The 27514-nt window shown below is 50.5% G+C and overlaps 1 protein-coding gene across 5 annotated transcripts; it reads right to left on the bottom strand.

Moving 5' to 3' along the window:
• Nucleotides 1-905: 905 nt before the first annotated feature.
• On the bottom strand, nucleotides 906-27514 carry NLRP3 (NLR family pyrin domain containing 3). Of its 5 annotated transcripts, none has more exons than XM_074385486.1 (11): nucleotides 27486-27514; nucleotides 25772-26004; nucleotides 24949-25263; nucleotides 22666-22779; nucleotides 20495-22223; nucleotides 16424-16594; nucleotides 13455-13625; nucleotides 12468-12638; nucleotides 5327-5497; nucleotides 4354-4524; nucleotides 907-1622 (listed from the first exon to the last, which is right to left on the bottom strand). In XM_074385486.1, the coding sequence occupies exons 3-11, from the start codon at nucleotides 25229-25231 to the stop codon at nucleotides 1523-1525; spliced, it is 3081 nt and encodes a 1026-aa protein (XP_074241587.1). In that variant the 5' UTR covers nucleotides 25232-25263; nucleotides 25772-26004; nucleotides 27486-27514; the 3' UTR covers nucleotides 907-1522. The 5 variants fall into 5 exon arrangements, with proteins under 5 accessions (XP_074241589.1, XP_074241587.1, XP_074241586.1 ...); XM_074385485.1 differs by lacking the exon at nucleotides 27486-27514 and adding an exon at nucleotides 26968-27413; XM_074385487.1 differs by lacking the exon at nucleotides 27486-27514 and adding an exon at nucleotides 26968-27413 and having other exon boundaries at nucleotides 25772-25833.

Raw genomic sequence — 27514 nt, 5'->3', positions numbered from 1 at the left:
ATATATATGCATTTATTTATATATATATATCACATTTTCTTTATCTGCTTGTTGACTGATAAAGAGAGAAAGAGAATGGAATACTATTCAGCCATAAAAAGGAATGAAATAATGGCATTCTTAGCAACCTGGCCAGTTTTAACACCCTAATGCCCAAAGGTTGTCTTTCTCTCTTTCAAGCTCAGCTGTGTGTTTCTGATTACATTATGTACACAGGGTATCAAAGTGTTTGTAGCAGGAAGGCAGTCAGTAATAGTTCACCAAGATGCAGGAAGTGTCCAGTCAGTGCTGCTCAGAAGTGCTAACAAGACAGAGTTTGCAACAGAACGTAAATTTCATGCTGTTTCCCTTATGAAAACAGTCTTAAGGTTTTTTTAAAAAAATGTTCACTTATCTAAAAGGCATGTTTGACAATGTGATTGATTTACAATATTATACAAGTTCCTTACAGCTACAGTTCCTAGGCCACAACTTGAATAGCCAAGTGTGGCTACTGTGATGGTTAATTGTATAGAGGAAGTAGTATTTCCATCCTCAGCAGTTCCATGGTGTTCAAGAGTTGTCCTTGTGTAGAGAGGCAATTAGTAAATATGTCCTTATAACTTAATGCTCTGTGAAGTATGATAGGTGAACCATTCCTCAGATGGGACAAATCCAAAATAAGTTGTTCTCAAATGAAGGCAAGATGCATCTTCTACCTAATACTTCTGGTTAGGAGCGCAGGCTCCAAAACTCTAAAACCTTTCCCTCCATGGCTTTCATGCTCTTATCTTACCAAAGCTGAAATTCCACTCAGTACAGTTGGTGTGAGGTAATTTTTAAAAAATTATCTACAATTGAATCATTTGCCAAAGTGACTTTTAAAATGCACAAAGCAATTTAATTTCTCTTAGGTAGTTTAAATAAATAATTTAAAAAATTTCTAGGCACTCTTTTTTGAAATTAAGAAAAGGCAACAATTTAATTCAATAAATACAAAAAAGTTTTACATATTCCTGAATTTTCAACTAGCTACAAAAAGCATGAATTATTCTTATTAGAAAACATAACTATTACAAAAAAATTAAATAAATAAGTAGCTGCCACAAAATTTCAACATAATACATAGTCAATTAGTTCTGTGTTATGGTCAGTTAACAGAAAGATAGCAGGAATGATTATATGAGCAAAAGTAGACAGAACAAAGAAAAAAGATAGCAAAAAGAAAGAGACAGGGAGGAGAGAAAAATAAAGACAAAGAAAGGGTTTTATTGAATGAGCTAATTACATGAGGTCACCAAGAGGAACATCCTCTAATTGAGGCACTGTTATGAGAACAACATCCGGAAGCTTTCATCGTGTCTTCCTCACCCGGGCGTAAAGGAGATGCCCATTCTCCACACGAAGGCGTCATCAGAAGCTCTGTTCTCAAACCCCCCACTGGAAGGATCTCTGGGCTGGATGGACTGCAGCTCAGTCCACCCAAGGTCCCCTGGCTGGAGGGGCCAGAGAACACTGGTGTCTGGCAGCCCCGTTTCTGCCCCTACCAAGAGGGCTCAAAGACAATGGTCAGCTCAGGCTTTTCTTCTTGAAGTGTTTCTAATGCACGTTTTGTCTCATAATTGAAAAACATTTCACACAACCTGTAAAAGCAAATAGAAAGCCTGGGTTGCACTCTTCAGATAAGTCTCTCAGAGTCATTAACCTTAAAAGTCTCATCTCTTCATTTCCCTAAACTCCACACGCCTCTAAACTCTAAAATGTTAAAACAAAAACAAAACAAAAGCTCTAAGTGCCCAAGGTGGTTTCTGTTATGTTTTTAACTATCTAGTAAAAGAAATTTAACTATCTAGTTGGGAAAATTTTAAGAATATAAAAGTAGAGAATATAGTATAACAAACCCCCTGTGTCCATTACCCAAGTTCAACAATTACACAGGTCAGGTCAACTTGCTTCCTCCAATACCCACCCACTCCTCCCACCATGGATTATTTTAAATACTGCATTTAACAAATCTATAAATAATTCACTCTGTGACCCTAAAGCAGGATTACAATATCACTGTCACATCAAAACTGTTTAAGAGTAATTTCTTAATGTCGCTGTATGCCCAGTCAGCATTTATACTTCCTCAACTGTCTTGTAATTTTTTTTACATTATGTTCATTTAATCACAAACCCAATCAAGTCTGCACACTGCATTTGCCCAGGATGCCTCTCACGTCTTCCATGATGCAAGTTCTTCCTCCTCTTACACATCAGATGTGTGAGGAGGAAGAATGGCCTTGAGGCAGAGAATTAGGAATGTACGGAGGATAAGGCCCGTGGAATAGAAGGCGAGAAAGTTCTAAGCAAGTGCAAGAGTCCGGAGGTGAAAGTGTTCCTGCAAACCAGCAAGGGGACCCCTGCACGGAGGGCAGAACGAGCAAGGGCTGGGGGAAGACGAATCTTCAGAAGCAGTGGGGGCCAGATTATGTGGGCCACGGAAGCCACCATGAGTTTGTGGCTCTTACTGTGAAAGCGATAAGAGGCTGGGCGCGGTGGCTCACACCTGTAATCCCAACACTTTGAGAGGCTGAGGTGTGCGGATCACAAGGTCAGGAGTTCAAGACCAGCCTGACCAACATGATGAAACCCATCTCTACTAAAAATACAAAAATTGGCCAGGTGCAGTGGCTCAAGCCTGTAATCCCAGCACTTTGGGAGGCCGAGGCGGGTGGATCACGAGGTCAAGAGATCCAGACCATCCTGGTCGTCATGGTGAAACCCCGTCTCTACTAAAAATACAAAAAGTTATCTGGGCATGGTGGTGCGTGCCTGTAATCCCAGCTACTCAGGAGGCTGAGACAGGAGAATGGTCTGAACCCAGGAGGCAGAGGTTGCGGTGAGCCGAGATCGCGCCATTGCACTCCAGCCTGGGTAACGAGAGTGAAACTCCGTCTCAAAAAAAAAAAAAAATACAAAAATTAGCCGGGTGTGGTGGCACCTGCCTGTAGTCCCAACTACTCAGGAGGCTGAGGCAGGAGAATTGCTTGAGCCTGGGAGGCGGAGGTTGTGGTGAGCTGAGACCATGCCACTGCACTCCAGGGCAACAGAGCGTGACTTCATCTCAAAAAAAAAAAAAAAAAAAAAAAAAAAGTGATAAGAAGTCACCGGATGATGTTGGGAAGAATGATATGATCTGAGTCACGTTTCAGCTGCATCTCTTGTCTGCTAAAGTCAGGATAACAGATGCAGGTTGGCCTCTCAGAATGCCACCATGACATCCAGACACCTCGTGATGGTGGCTTGAGCCAGGGAAGACGCCGTGAAGCCGGCCCAGGCTGTCAGGGAGTGGCCGAGCCGGAGAGGCAGAGCTCACAGGGACACACGGGACCTGGGTATGGGAAAAAAGAGACCGTGAAGACAGCACCAGAAATGTTTTGGCCAGAGCAACTCGGAGGAGTTACCATTGCCTGAGATGGGGAAGAAGCAGGTTTTAGGCAGAAGAGCACCGGTGTGGACCTGGATGTGACATCTGAGAGGTTTATTTAACCTCCAAGAAGGAAGATTAGACAAGCATGCAGACACAGGATTCACGGCCATAAATTCTGAAAGGCACATATATCATGAAGTCAGAAAACTAGATAATTTAAATGAAGGAGAAAGTCCAGGGAAGAAAAATGAGCCCAGCGACTGAGCTCTGAGGATTCCACACATCCGGGTCAGGAGGATGAAGAAAAGGCCGGAATGGAGACCGAGTGGAGATGGCTAATGAAATAGGGGAAAACCCACGCTGGTCTCAAAGCCAAGCAGTAAAAACGTCTTCCGTGAAAAGTGCGATCATCACGGCAGACAGAACCACGAGACTTGCCAGGAAGTTCTCACTAGGGTGGAAAGGATTACGTCAGCGCTGTCACCAAACACAGACGTGGTCCAGCAAGGCCCTGACACACTGCGGAATTTCATGGAATTTCCAAGCTTGATGTTCCTGGGGCATTCTTTTCGCCTTTAGAAATCCTCAGAAACAAAACAACGAGATCCCCGCTATGTAAAGACCCTTCCAATTCGGATGAACCACAGACAGGTCCTGCAAAGTGCGGTTCCCCGTGTAGAGCAGAACCCTCCTTGGCCACACCTGCATCAGGACTCGTGTTTCTCTGAGGAATATGGATAAAACCCAGCGTAACCTTGTTATTCTAATCACCTCAACAAAGTGGAATGTGCAGTTTAAGCCTCATAGCCTGTGTTTAAAAATCCACCACAGCTGACCCAGGCCCAACCTCACGCTGAGTGGCTGCAGACGGCGGCAGAGCCACCCTGGATCTTGATCACACTCAGCTGCTCCTGAGCACTCGGGATCCCGCCCCAGGAATCTCTGCGGCGCGCGCTCACCCCAGGCTCTGCAGGGCGCAGCTCTGCTGTTTCAGGACTTCGCAGAACATCATGACCCCCAGGTCGCCCAGGTCATTGTTACCCAGGCTCAGCTTTCGCAGGCTCTGGCTGGAGGTCAGCAGCGTGGAAAGATCCCAGCAGCAGTGCGACGTGAGGCTGCAGTTGTCTAGTCTGCAAAAAAGGGGGTGATTTAAAGAAAACGTCCCCTTTACCATCCCCCTGGCTCCCCAAGATCTTAGCATCTTAGCCTGTATTGTTTCAGATGCCAAAAAAAAAAAAAAGTGAGCACAGGACCAACTGGCTTGACACAGCCTTGTAGGCCACAGTTTCTCTCCTTTTCAGATGGGAGTGTCTCCTTCAAGTCCACCGGACTGTACCGATGAAATTAGCAACAGTGCATGGCTCGGTGCAGTGGCTCCCAACTGTAATCTCAGCACTTTGGGAGGCCAAGATGGGCGAATTACGAGGTCAGGAGTTCAAGACCAGCCTGACCAACATGGTAAAGCTCCGTCTCTACTAAAAAAATTTAGCCAGGCATGATGGTGGGCGCCTACAGTCCCAGCTACTCAGGAGGCGGAGGCAGGAGAATTTCTTGAACCTGCATAGCGGAGGTTGTAGTGAGATTGTGCCATTGCACTCCAGCCTGGGCGACAGAGTGAGACTCCGTCTCAAAAAAAAAGAAAAAGAAAGTAACAGTGGTTTATTAATTGACTTTTTACCAAATTCTGTGCCTTTCCCTACATTTCCATAGGCTGTAAGTGTCACACTGCCCCCTTCTTTTGTGGCACAGAAAATCGTGATGGAAAGGACCCGAGGTCCAGTTTCATGTCACCCAGAAGGACCCCTCCCAGCCCCGACCCTGTGACAGGGCAGACTCTAAGAAGAACAGAGTGTCGCCTGGTCGTGGTGTCTAAACGTCCCTCCGCCCTGGCCGCCATGTGTTCTCATCGCTGTCATAGGCCGAAGGACTTACTCCAACACCTGCAGCTTGCAGTCGGGGTGCAGGAGCCCCCCACAGAGGAGCTTGATCCCCTTGTCTCCGAGAGCGTTGCCTCGCAGGTACAGGTGCGTGAGGTTCCCGTTAGTGCTGAGTACCGCCGACAAAGCTGAGCAACCCGCCGACGTGAGGCCGGAATTCACCAACCTGTGGAAGGACGAGGAGAGGCGTGCTCAGTGCCCGGCTCTTCCCAAACACGGCGCTGCTGCTCCCACACCGCGCCTCGTCCTGTCTCAGCAGCTGCAGCCTTCAGCTCAGGCGCGATCTGAGGACAGCGTGACCTGCTGTCCCTGGCTGCCACAGGAGAGACAAATGAGGGTCTCAGCAGGCGCTTTGCTGAATCAGTGTGACAGAAAGAGCCAAGGCCAACTGAGCCAGTTAGCCCATCCCCATACTCCTCCTCCTCCTCACACGGCGTTCCTCCGGCAAGGACGCGCCATCATCGACAGATAACGCCTGCGATGCTGCAGAGACCTACACTGCAGGGACCTGTCTTTTTTTTTCTTTTAGAGAGAGAGACAGGGAAAAGAATCCTCCTCATGGGAAGTGGGCGCTGATTGAAACATGAAAGACAACAGGGGAACGTTCATGGTGACCTTCTAGGCTGTAGCTAGGGCTGTTGTAACACCCTACCCTGGGCTAGCGTCACTGGCTCCATCTTAGCTGTAAACTCCAACCTGGCTTCCCCTCCTTACCTCCGCCCCTTTGGGTGCATAACTGGGCTGTGCTGCACTTAGAGGCATTGAAGTGTCTGTTCCTAACACTTTTAACCATTGTAACCGCATTCTGCTTGGCGTACCTCCCCGCTGCTGTGGTAGGAAAAAAGTTTCCCTTTGATCACTGTGTATAGAAGGAGCCTGGTCGCCCCCTGATTGGTAATTGTATGGAAACCACCTGTGCCCGCAGCCCCTTCCTCTAATCTGCTTTTCTGCTTCTATAAAATTCTGCTTCAGCTAGGCACTCCCCTCCCCTGCCTAAATCAAGGTATAAAAGACAACCAGGCCCCTTCCTCGGGGCTGAGAGAATTTTGAGCATTAGCTGTCCCTCAGTCGCCAGCAAATCAATAAAGGACTCGTAATTTGAAACGCCGAGCATGGCGTGTTCCTTCTAACTCACTCAGATACAACATTGGGAGGCCCCAGCAAGACACTCCCCACCGGGTGCAGACCGGGCTCACTCCGGGCTCCCCCAGGGAGGAGGCGGACTGGAGGGAGGCGCCCCCTGAGACCACCCCTTGCCAGAGGGGAGTGCATCCACTCCCAGCACGCCCCACCAAGTATTCTTCAGAGTCCCCGGTCCTGCTCCACGGAGAAGGGAAGTCAGGCCTGATCTGGTTATTCCTGGAAGTTACAGGGATCATCCAATTACCGGGATGCTGGAATTGACTACAGTGATTCCTGTGACCTTGGGTTCTCGGTGCCCAGAGTCCCTGGTCCCGGTTCTGGTTTGGGACTCTGGAAGAGTCCTGGTTCTGGTTTTTCTGTCTTTAAATTCTAGGGGTCTAGAGTTCCTGGCTCTGTCGACTTTTGGCTGGCTGTTTCTGGACTCCCGGTGCCCGGGGACCTGGTTGTGTCCTTCTGTCTGATGTAGAGGGGTTTAGCCCTGACGAGGGCACCCCTCTGGACTCTGTCACCACTCCAGGACACTGGAGGACAGGGTCCCTGGGTTCTGTGCCATTTAAAACATTGACAAAGAAGGCAAAAATTTCTTCAGTGTTCCTGCTGTTTACAAAGTGTAAAAAGACTGTAATAAGCTCTGAGGGAATGTGTGCGTGCACGTGTGCGTGCGTCCGGACCTTCGAGGCTCGTGTCTAAGGATCCAGTCCTCTGTCCTTGAAAACTGCCACGACCGTGCATCTGCCTCGGTGCCTGATCTGCCTGGGTGTCAGCTGTCCTGTTTTGTTCCTGACATCTGGATTTGTGTGTCTCTCGTCTGTTTGTCTCTATAGTGTTTGAATTTGTTGTCCCGTCGTCCTTATTGCCCGAGACGGTTGGGTGCTCCAGACCTGACCACGCCAGTGCTCGATGCCAGAAAGTGCTTCCCCGGGACTCCAGGAGGCCCCCTGGAGAAGGCTGACGCTGCCGTGTTCACGGACGGCAGCAGCTTCCTCCAACAGGGAGCGGGAAAGGCTGGGGCGGCTGTCACCGCGGAACCGGACAGTGTGTGGGCCCAGGCCCTGCCGGCCGCAACTTCGGTGCAAAAGGCTGAGTTAACTGCTCTCACTCAGGCCCTCTGATGGGCTGAGAAGAAACGCATCGACATTTACACGGACGGCAGGTGTGCCTTTGCAACTGGGCACGTTCACGGAGCTATTCACCAGGAGCGCAGGCTTCTCACCTCGGCAGGAAAAACTCAAAAACAAGAAATCCTGGCCTTGCTCCAGGCCGTTTGGCTCCCCTGCAGGTGGCTGTAATCCACTGCAAGGACATCAAAAGGAAAATACAGCCTTGCCCGAGGGAACCGGAGGGCCGACTCTGCTGCCGTCGCCCCTCAAGCCCTGTTACCCCCGTACCCTTTCCACAGCCCGATTTGCCCGACTGCCCAAGAAGACAAGCCACCATCGGACCTTCAGGCCAGTAGAAACTAAGACAGTGGGTTCTCTTGGATTCAAGAATTTTCCTGCCCCAGACCCTGAGAAAGGCCCTGGTCGGTCACCTCCATTCTTCCACCCATCTAAGGGAGAAAGAAAGAGAAAGGGAGGGAGGGAGGGAAAAGAAAAAGAAAGAAAAGTGAGGAGGAAGATCTAACATTTTTTGAGTGTTTATTTTGTGCTTGGCATGGATTATGACTTTAAGTAGGGTTATCTCACTGCATGATCACAACCTGAAGATGGGAATGTTATTTTCTTTCTTTTTTTTTTTTTCCTGAGACGGAGTTTCACTCTTGTTACCCAGGCTGGAGTGCAATGGCGCGATCTCGGCTCACCGCAACCTCCGCCTCCTGGGTTCAGGCAATTCTCCTGCCTCAGCCTCCCGAGTAGCTGGGACCACAGGCGTGCACCACCGTGCTCGGCTGATTTTTTGTATGTTTAGTAGAGACAGGGTTTCACCATGTTGACCAGGATGGTCTTGATCTTTTGACCTCGTGATCCACCCGCCTCAGCCTCCCAAAGTGCTGGGATTACAGGCTTGAGCCACCGCGCCCGGCGGGAATGTTATTTTCATCCCTGCTTTTCAATGGACAAAATGAGGATCAGAGCAATTAAATAAGCAGGAGCTTCTTAGCCAGATGGTAGAAAGTGAGAAAGTAGAGGTGCAAGGGTGGGGAAGATTAAAAGAGCCACCAAGGTGTTTAAGAACTAATTCATAGCTGGACACAGTGATGTGCACCTATAGTCCCAATTACGTAGGCGGCTGAGACAGGAGGATTGCTTGAACCCAGGAGTTCAGGCGAGACCTGGTGTGCAGGGTGCTATGGATGTGGACAAGCCCAGAGGCCTGAGCAGCACAGCAAGTCCCCATCCCCAAAACAACAAAACAAAACACATCCAGGGTGACTCAAAATGGAGTGGAGCTGGGCGCGGTGGCTCAAGCCTGTAATCCCAGCACTTTGGGAGGCCGAGGCGGGTGGATCACGAGGTCAAGAGATCGAGACCATCCTGGTCAACATGGTGAAACCCCGTCTCTACTAAAAATACAAAATATTAGCTGGGCATGGTGGCATGTGCCTGTAATCCCAGCTACTCAGGAGGCTGAGGCAGGAGAATTGCCTGAACCCAGGAGGCGGAGGTTGCGGTGAGCCGAGATCGCACCATTGCACTCCAGCCTGGGTAACAAGAGTGAAACTCTGTCTCAAAAAAAAAAAAAAAAAAAAAAGGAGTGGAAGGTGCGGTCGGAGAGAGGGCAGCATCGGGGACAGCTGTGTGGCAAGCTAAGGTGTCATTCTGACCACAGAGACGAACTTCTGAAGGTTTTTGAACAAAGGGCCGATATTTTCAAATTTGCATTTTATGAATTCCCTCTGGTGTTGTGTTAGAAAAAAAAAAAAAAAGATGGATGGGTGGTAGAGGGAACTGAAAGCAGAGAATTTAGGGCTGTCCTCTGTTTACCAGCCGGACAGCCTCCTGGAAAGCCCCGCTACTCAACGAGGTGGGAAGGAGAGGGCAGGAGCAGGTCAGAGAACGGAGGTGGAAGGTGGGGTATGAGAAACCAATTTCGCAAGCGCTCAGCATGTGTGACCCTTGAGCAATATTGAGACAGGCGGTACACAATACGCAGCCAGAGATGAGGACCCAAAGTTCAGGGAAAAAAAATGCGGCTACACCTGACACATCAAATGCCTCCAAGCTTTGACCGATTCATGCCACTTAGAGACATCCATCTCAAAGCAAACACGCAGGCAGAAAACTTTATATAAGAATGTGCTCTTTGCAGAGTTGTTTGAAATAGTGGAAAAGAATAGTTATCCCAAAATGCATTATTTGATGAAATAACGTATAGCAAAGCACACTATGAAATATTATGCCCCAATCTGGAGGTCTACACAAATCAGCATGGAAATTTATCTATGATAAATGAAAATGGGATATCACAGAAAAAAAATATTTCTATTATGATTCTAGTTTCAAGAGCTAGGGGGTTGAATTGTTTCCTCCAAAACTTTGTATGTTGAAGTCCTAGGCTCAGGACTCGAGAATGTGACTTTATTTGGAGATACGGTTACTGAAAATGTAACGGGTTAAGATGAGGTCATTACTAATCTAACACGACTTGTGTTCTTTCACCAGGGAAACCTGGGACACGGAGAAAGACACACAGATACAGGGGAGATGCCACGTCGAGATAAAGGCAATGCTGTGGGAGAGGCAGCTACAGGCCAAGAAATGTCAAAATGCATCAGCAAGATGGCATTCCACCAGAAGCCAAAGAGAAGCATGGAACAGATTCCTCACAGCCCTCAGAAGCAGCCAGCCTGCTGGTATCTTCATCTCACACTTCCGGCCTCCAGAACTGAGGGGCAATACATTTCTGTTGCTTAAGCTGCTGCATTTGTGGTATTTTATTAACGCAGCTCTAACAGATGGTGCGTTACAAGTGCAGCATGCAAATCGCATAGGCCTTTGTTCACATTACTGAGATAAATACCACCCAGATCAGCATACACAGGAAACCTATTTGTCCATCGTTAGCAACCAATATGTGTTCACAAAGCTCCAATACTCCCTTGGATGGATGAATGGATGGATGGGTGGATGGATGGATGATGGATGGATGGATGATGGATGGGTGGATGATGGATGGATGATGGATGGATGGATGGATGGATGGATGACGGATGGATGGGTGGATGATGGATGGATGATGGATGGATGGATGGATGGATGGATGATGGATGGACAGACAGATGGATTATATAACAATCTATTGGATTAAAACAACGCCCACCATGTGCCCCAAGAGGGACAGCAAAGTAAAGGGACCAAATCACGTCTGTTGAACAAACCAAGAGAAGTAGAAATCAGATTGCTAGAAAGTGAGGAAAGGTGCGGCTTGAAGATGTTACCGAAAGATTCGGTCACATCTGGGGATGGGCTGATGGGACAGGTGCAAGGAAGTGTCAGAGCTTTGTGAACATATATCGGTTGTTAATTATGGATTGATGGATTACTCTGTTGGGAAGACCTTTCCTGCTATATTTTGTCTTGAATGCTGATCTGGCTGGTATTTACATTAATAATGTGAATGAAGATCTACACAATTTGCTTGTTGTATTTGTAGATATTATTGACAGAATCAAGATTCAAAAATGCCTCATCAGTGTGTCAAAAGACAGGTAAGATGAGGTTTAGCTAAGCTAGATTTGAGGTCCCACCCTTAGGCTGAGAGCCAGAAAAAGAAGCCCTATAGAGAGCCCATTACCAACACTTCCTAAGGCAAGATGCTGGGAATTAACACAGTGGCTGGGGCGGGTCACAGACGTTTGTCTACATTCAGTTCCCCTACCTTCCATCTGAGTGTCCTTGGACAAAGGTATGAGGCTCCCTGAGTTTTATTTTCTCCTCTTTCAATTGGAGACACTGATACCCATCCTACAGCCTGTTTGTGAAGCCAACTGATATAACCCATGTAAAGAATATGAAAGAGCAATGATACATAAAAATTGCATGGTATTAGTAGGTATTCTCTATGACTATTTACTGCAGAATTCCAATGCAAACCAAAAGTCTTACGCAACTGCCAAAAAACATAAGGAAATGACAGGCTTCAGCAGCAACAGGAGGTAAGAGATCCACCGTGCGTCTTCAGCCTGGGCAGCACGTTTCAAAGAGAGACCACACTAACCAGCTTGCACCTGGGAGAGCATAGCTATGGAGGTGACGGTGCTGAGCCATGTCACTGTGGAGGATTTAGAGACACTGTGCGAGATGAGACCTACAGTGAGTGTTGCCTCTGGGAAACTGGGATTGGAATTGTTCCTCGAATCCCTGGGGAGAAACACAAGGACTAATGCACAGAAATCAGAGAAGGCACTGCAGTGTGAGAGCCCTCTCCTAGGGTGGACGCTGCAGTGTGAGTGCCCTCTCCTAGGGTGGACGCTGCAGGGTAAGAGCCCTCTCCTAGTGTGGAGGCTGCACTGTGCCGTAACTTGCATTCTTGTAAGCATGCACGCATAAAATGGGGACTATTTGTGCAAGTGTCTTAGAAGCAAGTGTTTCCCTCAATGGGCATTTGGGCCGCACCATCTCCAAAGTTTCTTCCAACACTAAGAAACTCTAATTCTAGAACCATAAGTTAGCCTAAATGACCTTGTTAGCAGTAGTATACACTATATCAGGTGTCCCCAAACTTTTTACACAGGGGGCCAGTTCACTGTCCCTCAGACTGTTGGAGGGCCGCCACATACTGTGCTCCTCTCACTGACCACCAATGAAAGAGGTGCCCCTTCCTGAAGTGCGGCGGGGCGGGGGAGGGGGGAGGGATAAATGGCCTCAGGGGGCCGCATGCGGCCCGCGGGCCGTAGTTTGGGGATGCCAGCACTATATGCATCCAGCCCTTCACGGCATTCCTGGTGTTTTTCCTCCCTCTACCTTCAACTCTGCCTGACCAGAGTAACCTCCAAACACATTTTCCAAATAATTCGCCTCTGAAAAGAAGTTACCGTTCTGCTGAAGACTCACCCCAGTTTCTGCAGATGACACTGTGGATTCTTGGCTTTTTCACACAAAATTTCTACTCCTGCGTCTCCGAGAGCATTTTCCCCCATGTAGAGCCTGGTCAGGGAATGGTTGGTGCTCAGTACGGACGCCAGATCCTGACAACATGCTGAGGTGAGGCAGCAGCTGACCAGCCTTGCAGAAAGATGGCAGAACATGAGTCACACCTCTCACCCGGGTTCCCACAGGTGCAAGGAGGCGCCTGAACCTGCCACGGCCTCTGTTCCCATTTACACATGGAAAGGGGTGGAATCAGGCTCTGTGTGCACTTCTGACCTTTTCATTTGGTGGAATAACAAGTGAGCATTCTCCAAGCTCTTGCCAATACTATGTCTTCCCAGCTCTCTACCTTCAGTTTGATTGCGGTAAAACAAGTGAAAAACAAAATTTACCATTTTAACCATTTTTCAGTGCAGAATTCAATGGCCTTCAGTACAGCAACCGCCACCACCACCCACATCCAGAACTCCTTTCAAATTGCAAAACACAAACTCTATAACAGGTGTGAACTGCCCCTTCCATTTTTAAGTGCTTTCTTCAATCCCTTAAAATGCAAGTCTCCCAGAAGCGTTGCGGGAAGGGCTGAGCAACGGCGAGCAAGCGCCTGCATTGCTTCAAACCGTTTTCCTTATCCAGTGTGGGGACCAAGGGCTCGTCACGAAGTTCTGAAACTCTGCTAACGCAACACATGACACTGGCTCTACCTTTTTCTCAGCCGGGCGGCAGGCACCCTAAAGGCAGACATCGTTTTTTAAAATTACCATTTATGTTCCTCGACAGGGTTTAGTGTGTGGCTTTCCCCACAACAAGCACGAAGTGACGGACCTGCCGGCAGACCCCGGCCATCAGCGCGGCAGTCACCTGAGCCGCCCAGGCCATCACACAGCCAGACTCCAGGCCACCGAGCTCGGGGAAGCCGGGGCCCGCCGCCCGCCGCGTTCGCGGACTCACCAGAGCTTCTTCAGGTTGCACAGCAGGTGCTTCAGCCCCACGCACAGGAGTCTGATCCCAAAGTCCCCCAGGGCGTTGTCGCTCAGGTCCAGCTCCACCAGCTTCTGGCTGCTGCTGAGGACCAAGGAGATGTCGAAGCAGCACTCATGGGAGAGGCCGCAGCGCCCCAACCTTCGGGTGAGAACACAAGGGGAGCATCAGAACACGTGTCATCAGAGAGCCCTGGAGCGCAGCCCGAGGCCCGGGAGGTCGCTCCCAGGCTCCCCAGCCCGCTGCAGAGGGAGCGCCCATCTGTGAGCTCCCGGCCCGTCGTGAGCAGTGCCCGGGGCACCGCAGTCGACCCACAGACAGCTGAACGGGGCACCTGCGCATTCCACCGCCTTACCTCCCGTTCCTCGCCCGGGGCTGTTCTCAGCTCTCTTGTCTTGACCAACATTGTCACCCGTTGTGTTTGATGAGTTAATCCCAACCCTCTGTCTATAGTGAAAGGATAAGCAGCTCTGGTTCTTTTTTTTTTTTTTTTTTTGAGACAGGGTCTCACTTTGTTGCACAGGCTGGAGTGCAGTGGTGAGATCATAGCTCACAGCCACCTCAAACTCCTGGGCTCAAGGAATCCACCTGCCTCTGCCTCCCAAGTAGATCCATGTACAGGCATGTACTATCATGCTTAGCTAATTTTTTTTTTCTTTCTTTCTTTTTTGTAAAAACAAGGTCTCACCAGCTTGCTCAGGCTGGCTTTGAGCTCCTGGACTCACATATCTGCCCGTCCCAGCCTCTCAAAGTGCTGGGATTCCAAGCTCGAGCCACGGCACTGTGCTGCAGCTGATACTTGATTTGTTTCACAGTCACACGCATGCACACACACACACACACACACACACACCCCACTACCACCATCACCACCACCACCAGCAACAAAAACTATGATTTATCACTGTCATGGGGGCAAGAACAACACTCCAGCTTCTTTCCAGGGCAATAGTTCATGGGTCCGGGAGCCTGTCAGACCACCTTCCGTTTTGACCCTAACTTCAAGCAAATGGACAAATGGATCTCTATTTATCTGTAAAACGTCTTGTTACCCACCCTTCCCTCTTGGTATCTCACTCTCCAGACACATACAGGGGCAACGGGGAGAGGATTTTTGGGTGAAGCTGGAGAAGTAAGGTTAAGTGCCCCAAAGAGTCTTCCAGGCAAGATGATGAGAAATTTATCAAAAGAGCAAAGATAAAGACAGCGCGATCTATATACACAATGGAATACTGCTCAGCCATAGAAAAGAATGAAGTCACATCTTTGAAGCTACGTGGCTGGAACTGGAGGCCGTTATCTTAAGTGAAACAACTCAGAAGCAGATAAACACCACCTGTTCTCACAAGTGGGAGCTAAACAAAGCGTGCACATCCACAGAGAGAAAGCGTTCCAGCCACAGAACAACACAATCAAATTAGAATCGTCTAAATGACCATCTCACTTTTGTGTGGAGAATGGTCTGGTGAGGGGCAAAGGCAGACACAGGGAGGCCAAAGAGCCAACGCCCACTCAGTTCATGTTTTTCACCAACGCCACGTACTACGATGCCCGTCGAGGCATCTCATTCTGTGTGTGCTTTTCACCACCGTCACGTACTAAGATGCCCGTCCAGGCGCTGTAAAGATGATGGCGAGACAAAGAAACGCGAACCCCATCCTTGGGGAGCTGATGGCCCGGGAGGTCTCTGCATGTCCAGGCACGTGATAGCGGTTTCTGGACCTGGGCTGCTGGGGTGAGGACAAGGATAAATGGAGAATGGCTTGTACTGAAGGGAAGACTCAGAAGACGGGTGATGAGGTGAGTGTGTGGAGCCGGAGAAGGAGGTATGAAAATGTCCTGGGGTGCAGGCTTTCACACTGCCTGTGCAGCGCCTCAGAAGTGCAGGCACCTGCATGCATCCGCAGAGCAGAAAATGGAACAGAGCTGCTGAGCTGGCCCAGGCACCTGCATGGGGGGCATGTGAATCTGATTCATGGTGTGCAAGAAAGCAAGTACGTTATCAATAACGTCACCGGAGATTCCCTGCGACATTTCAACCCGTACGAAGCATCCTGACCAGGCTGGGCAACCTGGTAAGACCCCATCTCTACCAAAAAATACAAAAATTAGCCAGCATGGTGCCACATGCCTGTAGTCCCAGCTGCTCCGGGAAGCTGAGGTGGGAGGCTTGCTGGAACCTGGGAGATCGAGGCTACAGTGAGCTGGAATCACACCACCACACTCCAGCCTGGGTGACAGAGGGAGATCCTGTCTCAAAGAAAGAAAAATTAAAAGAATTGTCAGTTTTTAGCTGAGGTTGCCACTGTTGTATGTGGGAAATTCTCCAATTCTCATTTATGAGCGTGGCCAGTGAGGAAGCAGAAGACACGGAACGCCGTGGGCTCCTCCTTCATTCTTCCCCACGCAAAATCTCCCAAACCAGCTTCCAGTCCGTTCTACCTTCTCACTTGTTCTGGGCTGAACTGTGCCCCCACAACAGAATTTATATGTTGAAGCCGTAATCCTCAAGACCTCATCATGTGACTGTTCTTGGAAATGGGGTGTTTAAAGGGTGATGAGGTCAACATTCGCTCATTCCTGCCTGGTGTCCCTCTAAAAGAGGAGACCAGGACACTCTCCCCAGAGGGCAAACAATGTCAGCACCCAGGGAGCAGGTGGCGTCTGCAAGCCCAGGAGGGCAGCCTCTGAAGACACCAACCCTGCTGACACCCCAGCCTTAGACTTTCAGCCTCACAGCCGCAAGAAAATACATTTCTGTTGCTGAAGCCATTCAGTCGGTGGCCCTTTGTGACAGCAGTCCTAAGAAAGCACCCAACAACCTAGTCCTGAAGCTCTTTCTCCAGTCTGTCTCTCTCTCTCTCTCTCTCTCTCTCTCTCTCTCATGAACTTGCACACACAACACACACACAGATGCATATGCATGCACAGGCACTTACCACAGTCTCCGAATGTTACAGCCAGGATGCTGGAGCGTTTCACACAACACTCTCATCCCTGGGTCCCCCAGAGAATTGTCACTGAGGTCCAATTCAGTCAGACTCTGGTTGGTGCTTAGAACTGAGAAGAGGCCCCGGCAGAAGCTGGAAGTGAGATGGCTGTTCACCAGCCTAGGAATTAGAAGGAAAATGGAGAGAAAAGAAATCAGCCTTGAACAATAAGTAACTGGCGCTAGAGACCAGGGTGCCTGGCGCCTCTTCAGAGAAGTGGCTTCCGGGAATTAAGAAATGGGTCACGAAACCAGAAATTATTCCCAGACAAATGAAGAGGGCCAGGTGAGCCTTGGGAAAGCCCTGCCTGCTTTGGGGTGGGCTTCGGCTGACTGTGGCACCTGCAGCTGCTCCTCAGTGCCCTCCCTCCCTTATCAGTCTGCTGTCCCAACATGGCACTGAACGTTCCGTGCTGGGTGTCCACAGGGCACTCCTCACTCCCGGCTGCACAATAGTATCTGGAGTGCTCGAAAAATCCTCAGGACATGTGGGGCGAGGTGGCTCACACCTGTAATCCCAGCACTTCAGGAGGCCAAGGCAGGCAGATCACCTGAGGTCAGGAGTTTGAGACCAGCCTGGCCAACATGGTGAAACACTCTACTAAAAATGCAAAAAGTAGCTGGCATGGCTGCCTGTAATCCCAGCTACTCGGGAGTCTGAGACAGGAGAATCACTTGAACCTGGGAGGTGGAGGTTGCAGTGAGCCAAGATCACACCACTGCTCTCCAGCCTAGGAGGCAGAGTGAGACTCCATCTCAAAACAAACAAACAAACAAACAAACAAACAAACACACAAACAAAAAAACCCCAAGGCCAGGCCACAACCATGGAAATAAAGTCAGAATCTCTGAGGTGGAACCAGATGAATTTTTTTAACTTTTTTTTTAGGTGTAACCCAAGTTGGAAAACAGTGGCACAATCACAGCTCACTGCAGACTCAAACTCCTGGGATCTAGCAGCCCCTTTGCCTCGGCCTCCCGAGGAGCTGAGGTTACAGGCACGAGTCACTGTGTCCAGCTACACAGATCTTTTAAAATGTCCAAGCGACTCCAACATGCAGTCGCATTTTGCTTTTGTTTTTCTGTAGAGAAGTGCTCTCACTTTGCTGCTCAGGCAGGACTTGAATTCCTGGCTTCAAGCAATCCCCCTGTCTTGGCCTCCCAAAAACTTAGGATTACAGGCATGAGCCAGTGCACCACATAGGCAGTCACCTTTGAATCACCTGTAGCTCTCATCCAGATGCAAAGTCTACAACTGGATCTACAATTTTGCATTTCTAACAGGTGCACAGGCTTCTGGTTCTCAGAAAGTACTGAGACACACAAAGCAAGCTCCTGCTGTCAGAGGGAGAAGGCAGCTGCCATCTAGAGGGACGGGTGCCGAGCCCCTACCAGGGCTCCAGTCAGTCTGTCCTCAGAGGTAGGCAGCTAGCTGCCATCTACTTTTTTTTTTTTTTTTTTTTTTTTTTTGAAACAAGTCTCACTCTGTCATCAGGCTGGAGCGCAGTGGTGTGATCTCAGCTCACTGAAACCTCCGCCTCCCAGGCTCAACAATTCTCCTGCCTCAGCCTCCCAAGTAGCTGGGACTACAGGCGCCCGCCACCATGGCCAGCTAATCTTTGTATTTTTAGTAGAGATGGGGTTTCACCATGTTGGCCTGGCTGGTCTCGATCTTTCGACCTTGTGATCCGCCCGCCTTGGCCTCCCAAAGTGCTGGGATTAGAGGTGTGAGCCACCGCGCCCGGCCAGCAGCTGCCATCCAGAGGGACGGGTGCTGAGCCCCCTACCAGGGCAGCAGTGCGAGTCTGCGAGCCTTCTTCACGGGTGTGTGACCGGACATGGCCTCCCTGCCCCTCCGCCTCACTTTTAATGAGTAGATCTGCCTACTTTTCTCTCTCTCTTACTCCTCTTCTATGGTCTGAATGTTTGTGTGCCCCAAATCCATATGCTGAAATCCCAACCCTCAACGTGATGTATTAGGAGCTGGGGCCCTTGAGATGCGATGAAGTTATGAGTGTGGAGCCCTCGCGGTGGGATCACGGTCCTGACAAAAGGGACCCCAGAGAGCTGCCTGGCCCTCCACCTGTGAAGGCGCCGTCTGCAGCCCGCCCCTCCGTGCCCCTCCCCGCTCCCCTGTGGGTCCGCCTTCTAGAGGGACGGGTGCCGAGCCTCCGACCCTGCTTCCTCACAGGTGTGTGATGTTGATGAGGTCTCACCAGACACCACATGTGCCAGTGCTCGACCACGGGCCTCCCCCTCCGGAGCTGTAGGGCGAGCATTGCTTTTGCCTGTGAGCCAAGCGGTCCACAGCGTTTCGCTATGGCAGCCTGACAGATGGAGACATCTGTCTTCTTCCAGCCACTAGGAACTGTTGGCTGTCGTTGAAACTACCTGCTTTCCCACGCCTGCCCTCTCTGAACACTCCGTACCCCCAGCCTGGGCTGCCCTGTCCGTCTCTCACTCTGTCACTGCCCATGCTCCGGAAGCTGGCAGAGGGGGACACCCGCACCTCACAGGTCAACAGGTTCATCCCCTTGTGCTTTGGGTACTCTGCAAGTTCCTTGTCAGAGCCCGTGACGCACACGCACATGCACACACACGTGCACACGCACACAAATGCACACACACGCATGTGCACACACACGCACGCCCATGCACGTGCACACACACGCACACACATGCACGCACACGTACGCACACGCACACACACATGCATGCACGCGCACATGCACACACACGCGCACACACACGCACACACACATGCATGCAGGCACACACACGTGCACACATGCACGCACACGCACACACACGCACGCACATGCACGCACACACACATGCACACACACATGCACGCACACACATGCACGCACATGCACGCACACGCACACGCACACACATGCACACACTCACACATGCATGCACGCGCACATGCACACAAATACACATGCACATCCGCACCTCTTTCCTCACTGTCCCACAATGGACCTCAAGCCCCGTGAGCGGGACCTGGGTCTCAGCCTCCGCTGCAGCCCCGTGGGCACTTGGTCCTTACAGGCCATATGAGGACCAGGAAGGTGTCCTGGCCGGGCACAGTCAGGGCTAGAGAAAGCTGAAGCTCACCGCTGCCAGTGGAAGGGCCTAGCCTCCTGTTTGTCTTCATTTTGCCCCATGTAAAGTGTCTTCTCTGCGGGTTAAACTCACATCATGGGGTGCCCACCTTCCTACAACCACCATAGGTGGTCCTCCTTAGGAGCCACTGAATGAGAAACCCAGAAGGGACTCAGAAGTCAGGTGACTCAACTACTTCACTGCACAGACTCAGCAACTGGCTTCCGACCGCCCAGCAACTCATGAGCACACCCTAGAGCAGGCGCTTCTGGCGACTCTGTTTCCCTTGATTTATCTCCATTGTGTTTTCTCCAAGGAAACTCAGTCTCTCTCCACTGCCACCTGCACATGCTTTTTCTCAGGCTGCATTCACGACGTTGCTCGTATGAGTCTTCAATGCCCGGATTCCTTTACTTTCTTCTCCACACACCCAAGTCCCACCGTCCCCTAAAGGCGGGTTTAAATTGCGCTTTTCTAAGAAACCTCCCCCAGCCTCCAGCTCTAAGGGCCGTCTGCCCCTGTGCTCCTGGGACGGCCTCTCTGGCATTGCCCCGCCCCAGAGACACTGACTGACCCTGAGGCACTAACGCTCCAAGCAGCTTACAAGCAGCTTCTTTTGGCAAGCATTTGTAGCAAGCCTCCATCCTCCCTAATACCTTGTGCCAAACCGGCATTCCCCAAACATTCGTTCCTTATTCTATTGTTTCTTTCCTCACCCCATTTATCCACCTACCACCGGTCAATCTTTGCCCCTGAAGGGGTCTGAGGTAGGTGGTGGCGGCATCCTGACGCCAAATACAGCTGTGGCAACTGTATTTGGAAGACAGTTGAAAAGACAGAAGGCAAGAGCCAAGAAAAAGCTTCGAGGAGGCAGAGGGCAGGTTCTGCCACCTGCTGAGCCGAGTTTCCTTACCCGAGGGAACACGCAGGGAGAGAGCCTGGGGGCACACCCTGGGCCATATCTTCCTCCTCCTCCTTGGGCATGTTGTGGAGAAACCCCAGGGAAAGTGACTCCACCCGATGACAGTTCTCGATGCAAAAGGAGGAAACCACGTGGTCCATTCTGGTGGAGAGATTGATCTCAATCTTGGGGAAGTAGTCCATGGCCCTCTGCACGAAGGCCTCCTCCTGCATCTCGTACAGACAGTAGAACAATTCCAGCTGGCTGGGCTGGATCTGCAGCTTCTTTGCCTTGGCTTTCACCTCGATCCACTTCAGCAGCTCCAGCCTGATTTGCTGAGAGACCTTGCAGCTCAATTTCTTCTCCAGGTATGAGGTCCTCTCCTGGTTCACCAGGCCAAAGAGGAAACGCACGACAAAAATCAAATACCCCTTTTCGAATTTGCCGTAGTTTTCCAGAAGGACTGTCACGTCCCGGCTGGGAAGCGTCAAGCAGCTCCCTGGGACACTCCTCGTCCGTCCTTCCTTTTCCTCTTCCAGCAGGTAGTATATGGCAGCGAAGAACTCCTGGAAGGTCATGTGGATGAAGCTGTAGAACTTCTCACAGTCCACTTCCTTTTGGAACAGGTTCATCCTCAGGAAAGCAGACACGTCCGCCTTCTGCAGGCCGTGATTTCTCAGGTCGGACTCCTCGAATAGGATTTTCTGGTTCCAGATCCCGTCTGCAGCCAAAGAGCAGAGCCCCCAGAGGTGCGCAGAGAGGGGATGCTCCTGGCTGCCTCCTCGGGGCTGCAGCAGGCTGGAGAGGAAGAAGATGTACACGGCAGTGGTGGTCTTGGATGTCTGGGCCAGGCTCTTGCCGCTCTCCATCTGCTGCTTCAGGCCGGTGCACACGATCCAGCAGACCAGGGGAATGAAACACATGGTGAACAGGACCTCGTTCTCCTGAATCAGACTGAAGGCCGCCCTCGCCTGGGCCTCGTCTGAGAAGTACTTGAAGAAATACTCCTTCCTTTTGGTCTCCGAGAAACCCAGGATCTCCACGTGCCGAGGACGGTCCAGCAAGTGCTGCAGCTTCTCCAGGGCCACCGGCCTCGTGGTGATGAGCAGGTAGGCCTCGGGGAGCAGCTTCCTTCTGATGAGGCTGCTCAGGAGAATGTCTCCCCGCTCGGCTTTCTGCCAGTCGGTGCAGAGTGGCCCGAGGTGCTCGTCAAAGGCACCCTGCAGCTCATCAAAGCCGTCCATGAGGAAGAGGATTCTGGAGGGCTTCCTCACGATCTTGTGGATGGGAGGGTTTGGGTCGGGGCAGCAGCTCATGATCAGGTCCCCCAGGCTCCTCTGCGTCACGAGGCTCAACTCCCGACAGTGGATGTAGAACAAGTAGTCAAACCTGTCTTGGTAGAGTGTCCCCGACGCCCAGTCCAACATAATCTTCCGGGCCAGTATGGTTTTCCCAATCCCCGCAGCTCCCTGGAATACCACCGTGTGCACAGGCTCTGAGTGCTCAGCCTCGGGCTCAAACAGCAGCTCCATCTTAATGGGACTCACGGGGCTGTCCCCTGTCTTGGTCCTGCCGATGGTCAGAAGCTCCTGCTCCCTCTCCTGCTGGCTCCGGTGCTCCTTGATGAGGCGCAGTGGTGTGTAGCGTTTGTTGAGGCTCACACTCTCACCCAGACGGGCGTTCCTGTCTTCGATGCACTGGAATCTGCTTCTCACGTGTCTTCTGTACTTCTTACGGTAATCTACGGCAGAGACAGGAAGTTAGTGGGGAAAGCCCACACGCGTCCACCAGAGATGCACCCTAAACAGGCCGGTAATCTGAAGTGCGTGGTAACTGGAACGCAGAAATGGCAGCTGCAGCTTCTCCCACTGCTTGGGTAAGAAAGGGGTCAAGAATCTCTGCTGTCAAGCTTTGCATACACCCAGCTGAGCAGAAGGCCAGCGCTGTGTGTGTAGCCACCAGCCCGAAGATCCTTTTTATCAGTCTTACTCCTTTAAGTCATCTGCACCCCATGCGTTTTCAAACTTGGAACACCTCATCACCCCGCTGGCTCTGGATGCATGAATCTGTCTCTCCAATGCAGGAACCTATAGCATGGCCAATTTACCCAGCTACTCAGCTCCGCAGAGCCTCCTGAACCAGGTCTTAAAACTCCATTCGCAGCGCCAGCTCAGTTTGCTTACCTTTCTTCTTTTTACAAACAGAGATTCTGGAAAGGTACCCCAGCAGGCCCATCCACTCCTCTTCAATGCTGTCTTCTTGGCATATCACAGGGTGATTAGAAACACATGCTTTATCTGAACATAAAAGGGAAGAAAAGGTGTCAAAGCCCAGGACTGTTACCACAGAGGATGCAATGGCAACCTAGCCTAATGCCTGGCGTGGGAGAAGGGACCCCAAACCCAAACATGGCTCCGAGGTGCAGAGGACGGGTGCGCAGTCAAAAGTCTAGTTGGGAGCATTTCCCGCTCACTTCTGTTGTCCGTCTGCCAAGCCTGTGTCCCCAGGTGTTCCCTGTCTCGGACTCTCTTCCTCAGGCCCGGAAATTCATCAGCAAACATGTGAAGCAGGCTAGCTGGCTCTTACCCCTATGTGCTTTTGACTGTCCCTGGCAGCCTGACTGTGGGGGCATCTCCAAGCGCTCCAATATCCCCAAGGCGGCCATGGGCTAAAAAGGGTCACCCTTCCCTGCTCCCAGTTGCCTGCAATCCATGTCACCCATGTCTTCTGTTGTCAAGTCCAGATGTCTAGGTCTTCAGGATTGAGAATGACCAGTCTGTTTGATGCCTGATTTGGTGGTTGGGAACCCTAGCTAACTTTCAAGTCGCCCGGGAAGCGTTAAAGACACAGACTCAGGACTCCGCGCCCAGATGTTTTTCATTCCGAGGTGAGGCCCAGCAACTGTTACATACTGAAACCTCCCAGGATATTCCAGTGTGCATCCAGGTTGAGAATCACAAATCCAAACAGTCACTAGATAACACACCCTAAAAAGACGTTCTACAGGAGAAATTCAGGTTAGAGTTAGTCACTAGGGGAAATGCATGAGACAACTTTAAGTGGGCAGCAAACTATGAGCAACATAAACGATTTTTTTTGAGACAGGGTCTCACTCTACTGCCCAGGCTCGAATGCAGTGACACAATCACGGCTCACTGCAGCCTCGACCTCCTGGGCTCCAGTGATCCTCTCACCTCAGCCTCCAGAATAGCTGGGACTGCTGACACATGCCACCACATGCAAGTAATTTTTGCATTTTTTGTAGACAGGTTCGCACTATGGGCTCAAACAGCCCTCTCACCTTGGCCTCCCAAAGTGCTGGGATTACAGGCATAAGCCACCACACCCAGCCCATAAAAGACCCCTGACAGCTGTCTACTGATTCTGAAAGTAAAGAAAGGTGTTAGTAACCATATCACAAAACAAAATCCAAACAATCTAAGCCAAAACCAAAAACTTATTCTTTTTTTTTTTTTTTTTTGAGTTGGAGTCTCACTCTGTTGCCCAGGCTGGAGTGCAGTGGCACACTCTTGGCTCCCCGCAACCTCTGCCATCAAGCAATTCTCCTGCCTCAGCCTCCCACGTAGCTGGGCTTACAGGTGTGCGCCACCATGCTCAGCTAATTTTTTGTAGCCTTAGTATAGGTGGGGGTTTCGTCATCTTGGCCAGGCTGGTCTTGAACTCCTGACCTCGTGATCCACTGCCTCAGCCTCCCAAAGTGCTGGGATTACAGGCATGAGCCACCATGCCTGGCTATTCAGTCTTTTTTAAAGGAAGGGAATTTTGACACATGCTACAACATAGATGAACCCTGAGGACGTTATATTGAGTGAAATAGATTAGTCATAAAGGAAAAATTCTGCATGATTCCACTTATAGGAGGTACCCAGAGTAATAAGACTCACAGAGATAGAAAACAGAAAGGTGTTGGCCGGGCGCGGTGGCTCAAGCTTGTAATCCCGGCACTTTGGGAGGCCGAGGTGGGTGGATCACGAGGTCGAGAGATTGAGACCATCCTGGTCAACATGGTGAAACCCCGTCTCTACTAAACATACAAAAAACTAGCTGGACATGGTGGCGCGTGCCTGTAATCCCAGCTACTCAGGAGGCTGAGGCAGGAGAATTGCCTGAACCCGGGAGGCGGAGGTTGCGGTGAGCCGAGATCGCGCCATTGCACTCCAGCCTGGGTAACAAGAGCGAAACTCCGTCTCAAAAAAAAAAAAAAAAAAAAAAAAAAGAAAGGTGTTCCCAGGGCTGGGAGGATGAGGTGCTGGAGAACTAACGGGTGGAGAGCTAACGGGTGAATAGTTTCAGTTCTGCAAGGTGGAGGAAGTTCTGGAGACTGGCTGCAGGATGTGAGTGTGCCTGGCACTACTGAACTGCACATTTAAAAATTATTAAGATGGAAAATTCTACGTTATGTGCACTTTGCCACAATTTTTTTTTTAAGTCTTCCTTGGACTCACCCCATTTGGGCTCATCTCTTTTTGCCTTCTCATAAAGGTCTCTCCTGTTGATCGCAGCGAAGATCCACACGGCCATGGCCCACGCCTTCTCCTCCCCATTGAAGTCGATCATCAGCGTGGCTAGATCCACGTGGTCCGCCCTCTCCGTCTGGCCCCTCGGGAGTGGGATGCAGCCCTTTTGAGGAGGATAGTCTTCCAGATGCATCTTAAATTTCTTGAGGTCAACATCCTCCAGGTCCTCCAAGTACCTGGCCAGCTTGCAGCGGGTGCTCGCCATCTTCATCTGCAGCCGTTTTCAGGGTCCCTAGGGCCACACTAAGACACCGGGCAGTGAACACAACATACAGAGGAGTCTCTTTTAAAGTCTCCACTTTGAGAGAACTAAATTATGCAAAACTTAGCAAAACTGAAAGGAAAAAAAATGTCGCAGGACTGTAACAAGTCATCATCTTTAATTTTGAAAAGTTAGCCAAGGCCAGGAGTGGTGGCTCATGCCTGAAATCCCAGCATTTCGGGAGGCCAAGGCAGGCGGATCACCTGAGGTCAGGAGTTCAAGACCAGCCTGGCCAACATGGCAAAGCCCCGTCTCTACTAAAAATACAAAAATTAGCTGGGTGTGGTGGTGGGCGTTTGTAATCCCAGCTACTCGGGAGGCCGAGGCAGGAGAATCGCTTGAACCTGGGAGGTGGAGGTTGCAGTGAACCGAGATTGTGCCACTGTGCTCCAGCCTGGGTGACAGAGCAAGACTCCATCAAAAGAAAAAAAAAAAAAGAAAAGAAAGAAAGAAAGAAAAGAAAAGTTAGCCAGTTAGCCAGATGCTTACCAGAAAGTTCTCCTGTTTGCTCCATGCAGGAGTCTGTCCTGAGCCATGGAAGAAAGGTATCCCTAAGGAGGGAAACATGTGTAAACAAATCCATGAACAGGGTGGTATTACAGTTTAGGGTGAAACCACTGCATGACGCAACCGTGACACATCGCCAAGAAAACTTTGGTCCCGTTGATTTCGGGGCTCTGACACTGGCAAACTTCACTATTCCTCAGCTTCAGTTTCCTCATCTATCAAACGAGAAAGCAGAAGAGAATGTTTTCAGTTCCTCCACACCGAGGGCTCTGGCTCTTTGCTTCTGTTTCCATTGAGGGAAGATGGACGAGAGAGAAGAGGAGGAGGCCAGGAGAGCAGGAAAGTGTTGATAGCAGAGCAGGACAGGGCTTGGGAGGGAGGAGGGGACGTAAAAGCCCACAGGGGATGGGACAGGCTTTGACCGCACCTCTATCAACCAACGATGGAAGTGAGATTAACCTGGGAGTGTGCGATGCAGCAAAACAAAAACGCACGTCCCTTTAATGTCTCCTTGCAAAACTAAGAATTGTCATCATGATAAATCACATTAATTTAGAGCTTTCACAGGCGAGACGCTGACTGATGGCTTTTCCCATCTAACCTGCACGAAGCTCTCTGAGGTGCACATAGATTCCTAGCCCCATTTTATAGACACATACACTGAGTCTTAGGGAGGCTAAGAAACCTGCCCAGGGCTTTGGAGCCAGGATTTTGAGCAGAGGTATGAGACCATGTCTTCCACTCACTCCGTCACTTAACTAGTTGTTTCAGTCAAACAAAAACAAAGACAATAAAACGGATGACTAAAAGATATACTTCCCCAGCGTTTATCCCAAGTATTTCTCTCAGCGTTCACCAACATAGTTTTCCTGACTAAGAGTTCCACAAAAGACTAGCAGTCCCCTGCTGTATCTTTAGATCGCCCGTATCTCCTAGACTCTGGATGACAAACAAGGTGGCTTTGTTTGGAATCGTTCCCTCCTTGATCCCTTGATCAGACTGTATTTGGCAAAGCACATCAACCCAAAGCCATAAATAACACTCAAGGGAGGGAGAGAAGCTAGAAAACGGGGTAGCTCTCTGAATTGGAATTTCTGTGACTGCAGCTCAGTGTCAAGGCACCTCACGAGCACTCAGCTCTCCCGTCCCGTCTCCACTCTCACCCGTCTGCTCCTCACCTCCTGAGCCCTGCCGGCCCAGCCCTGTGCATCCTGAGGTGACTGCTCTCCAGACAGCCCGACTGGCTCTGCTACCCTCCCAGCGACAGCCCCACCAGTCCTTCCATCCGCATCAGGACTCGGCCTTTCGTCTGTGCTCTTTCAACCCTAACACCAGCACAATCATCTGCTCTGAACTTTACCTCTGCTGCCCTTTGGGTTTTAAGGAGGTTCACTTCCGCCTGTGTGCCCCATCCATCTTCTCCCCGGGAGGGGTCTGGGCGAACGTGCTGAAGTCGTGGTGTAACCTGCGGTTGCTGCCTCTGTCCTCCCCCTCCCCCACCACATACACACACTTGCACCCGTAGAGCCCAAGTAATGATAAAGAACATTCCAGAAATGTTGTTGAAGCACAAACTTGGAGGCTAGCAGAAGAAATTACTAGCCCACTAACCAAGACAAGCCCTGCCCTTTCAACACAACCTCCCCACTGCTGTCCCAGTCCCATTGCCCACCCTGCCCCACGGAGCTGCACTTACCCAGACGCCAGCCTCAGGAACAGCCAGAG

This window comes from Saimiri boliviensis, chromosome 14 (genome assembly GCF_048565385.1).
Source record: "Saimiri boliviensis isolate mSaiBol1 chromosome 14, mSaiBol1.pri, whole genome shotgun sequence".
Lineage (NCBI taxonomy): Eukaryota > Metazoa > Chordata > Mammalia > Primates > Cebidae > Saimiri > Saimiri boliviensis.
This window is presented reverse-complemented; position numbering and strand designations above follow the sequence as displayed.

Excerpts from the sequence above, each read along its gene's own strand:
- NLRP3 (XM_074385486.1), bottom strand. The coding sequence starts at position 25,231 with ATGAAGATGGCGAGCACCCGCTGCAAGCTGGCCAGGTACTTGGAGGAC. Across the intron at positions 13,626-16,423 it reads TGTAACATTCGGAGACTGTG|GTTGGGGCGCTGCGGCCTCT; the intron begins GTAAGTGCCTGT and ends TCTCACCCGAAG. Across the intron at positions 4,525-5,326 it reads TGCAAGCTGCAGGTGTTGGA|ACTAGACAACTGCAGCCTCA; the intron begins GTAAGTCCTTCG and ends CCTTTTTTGCAG.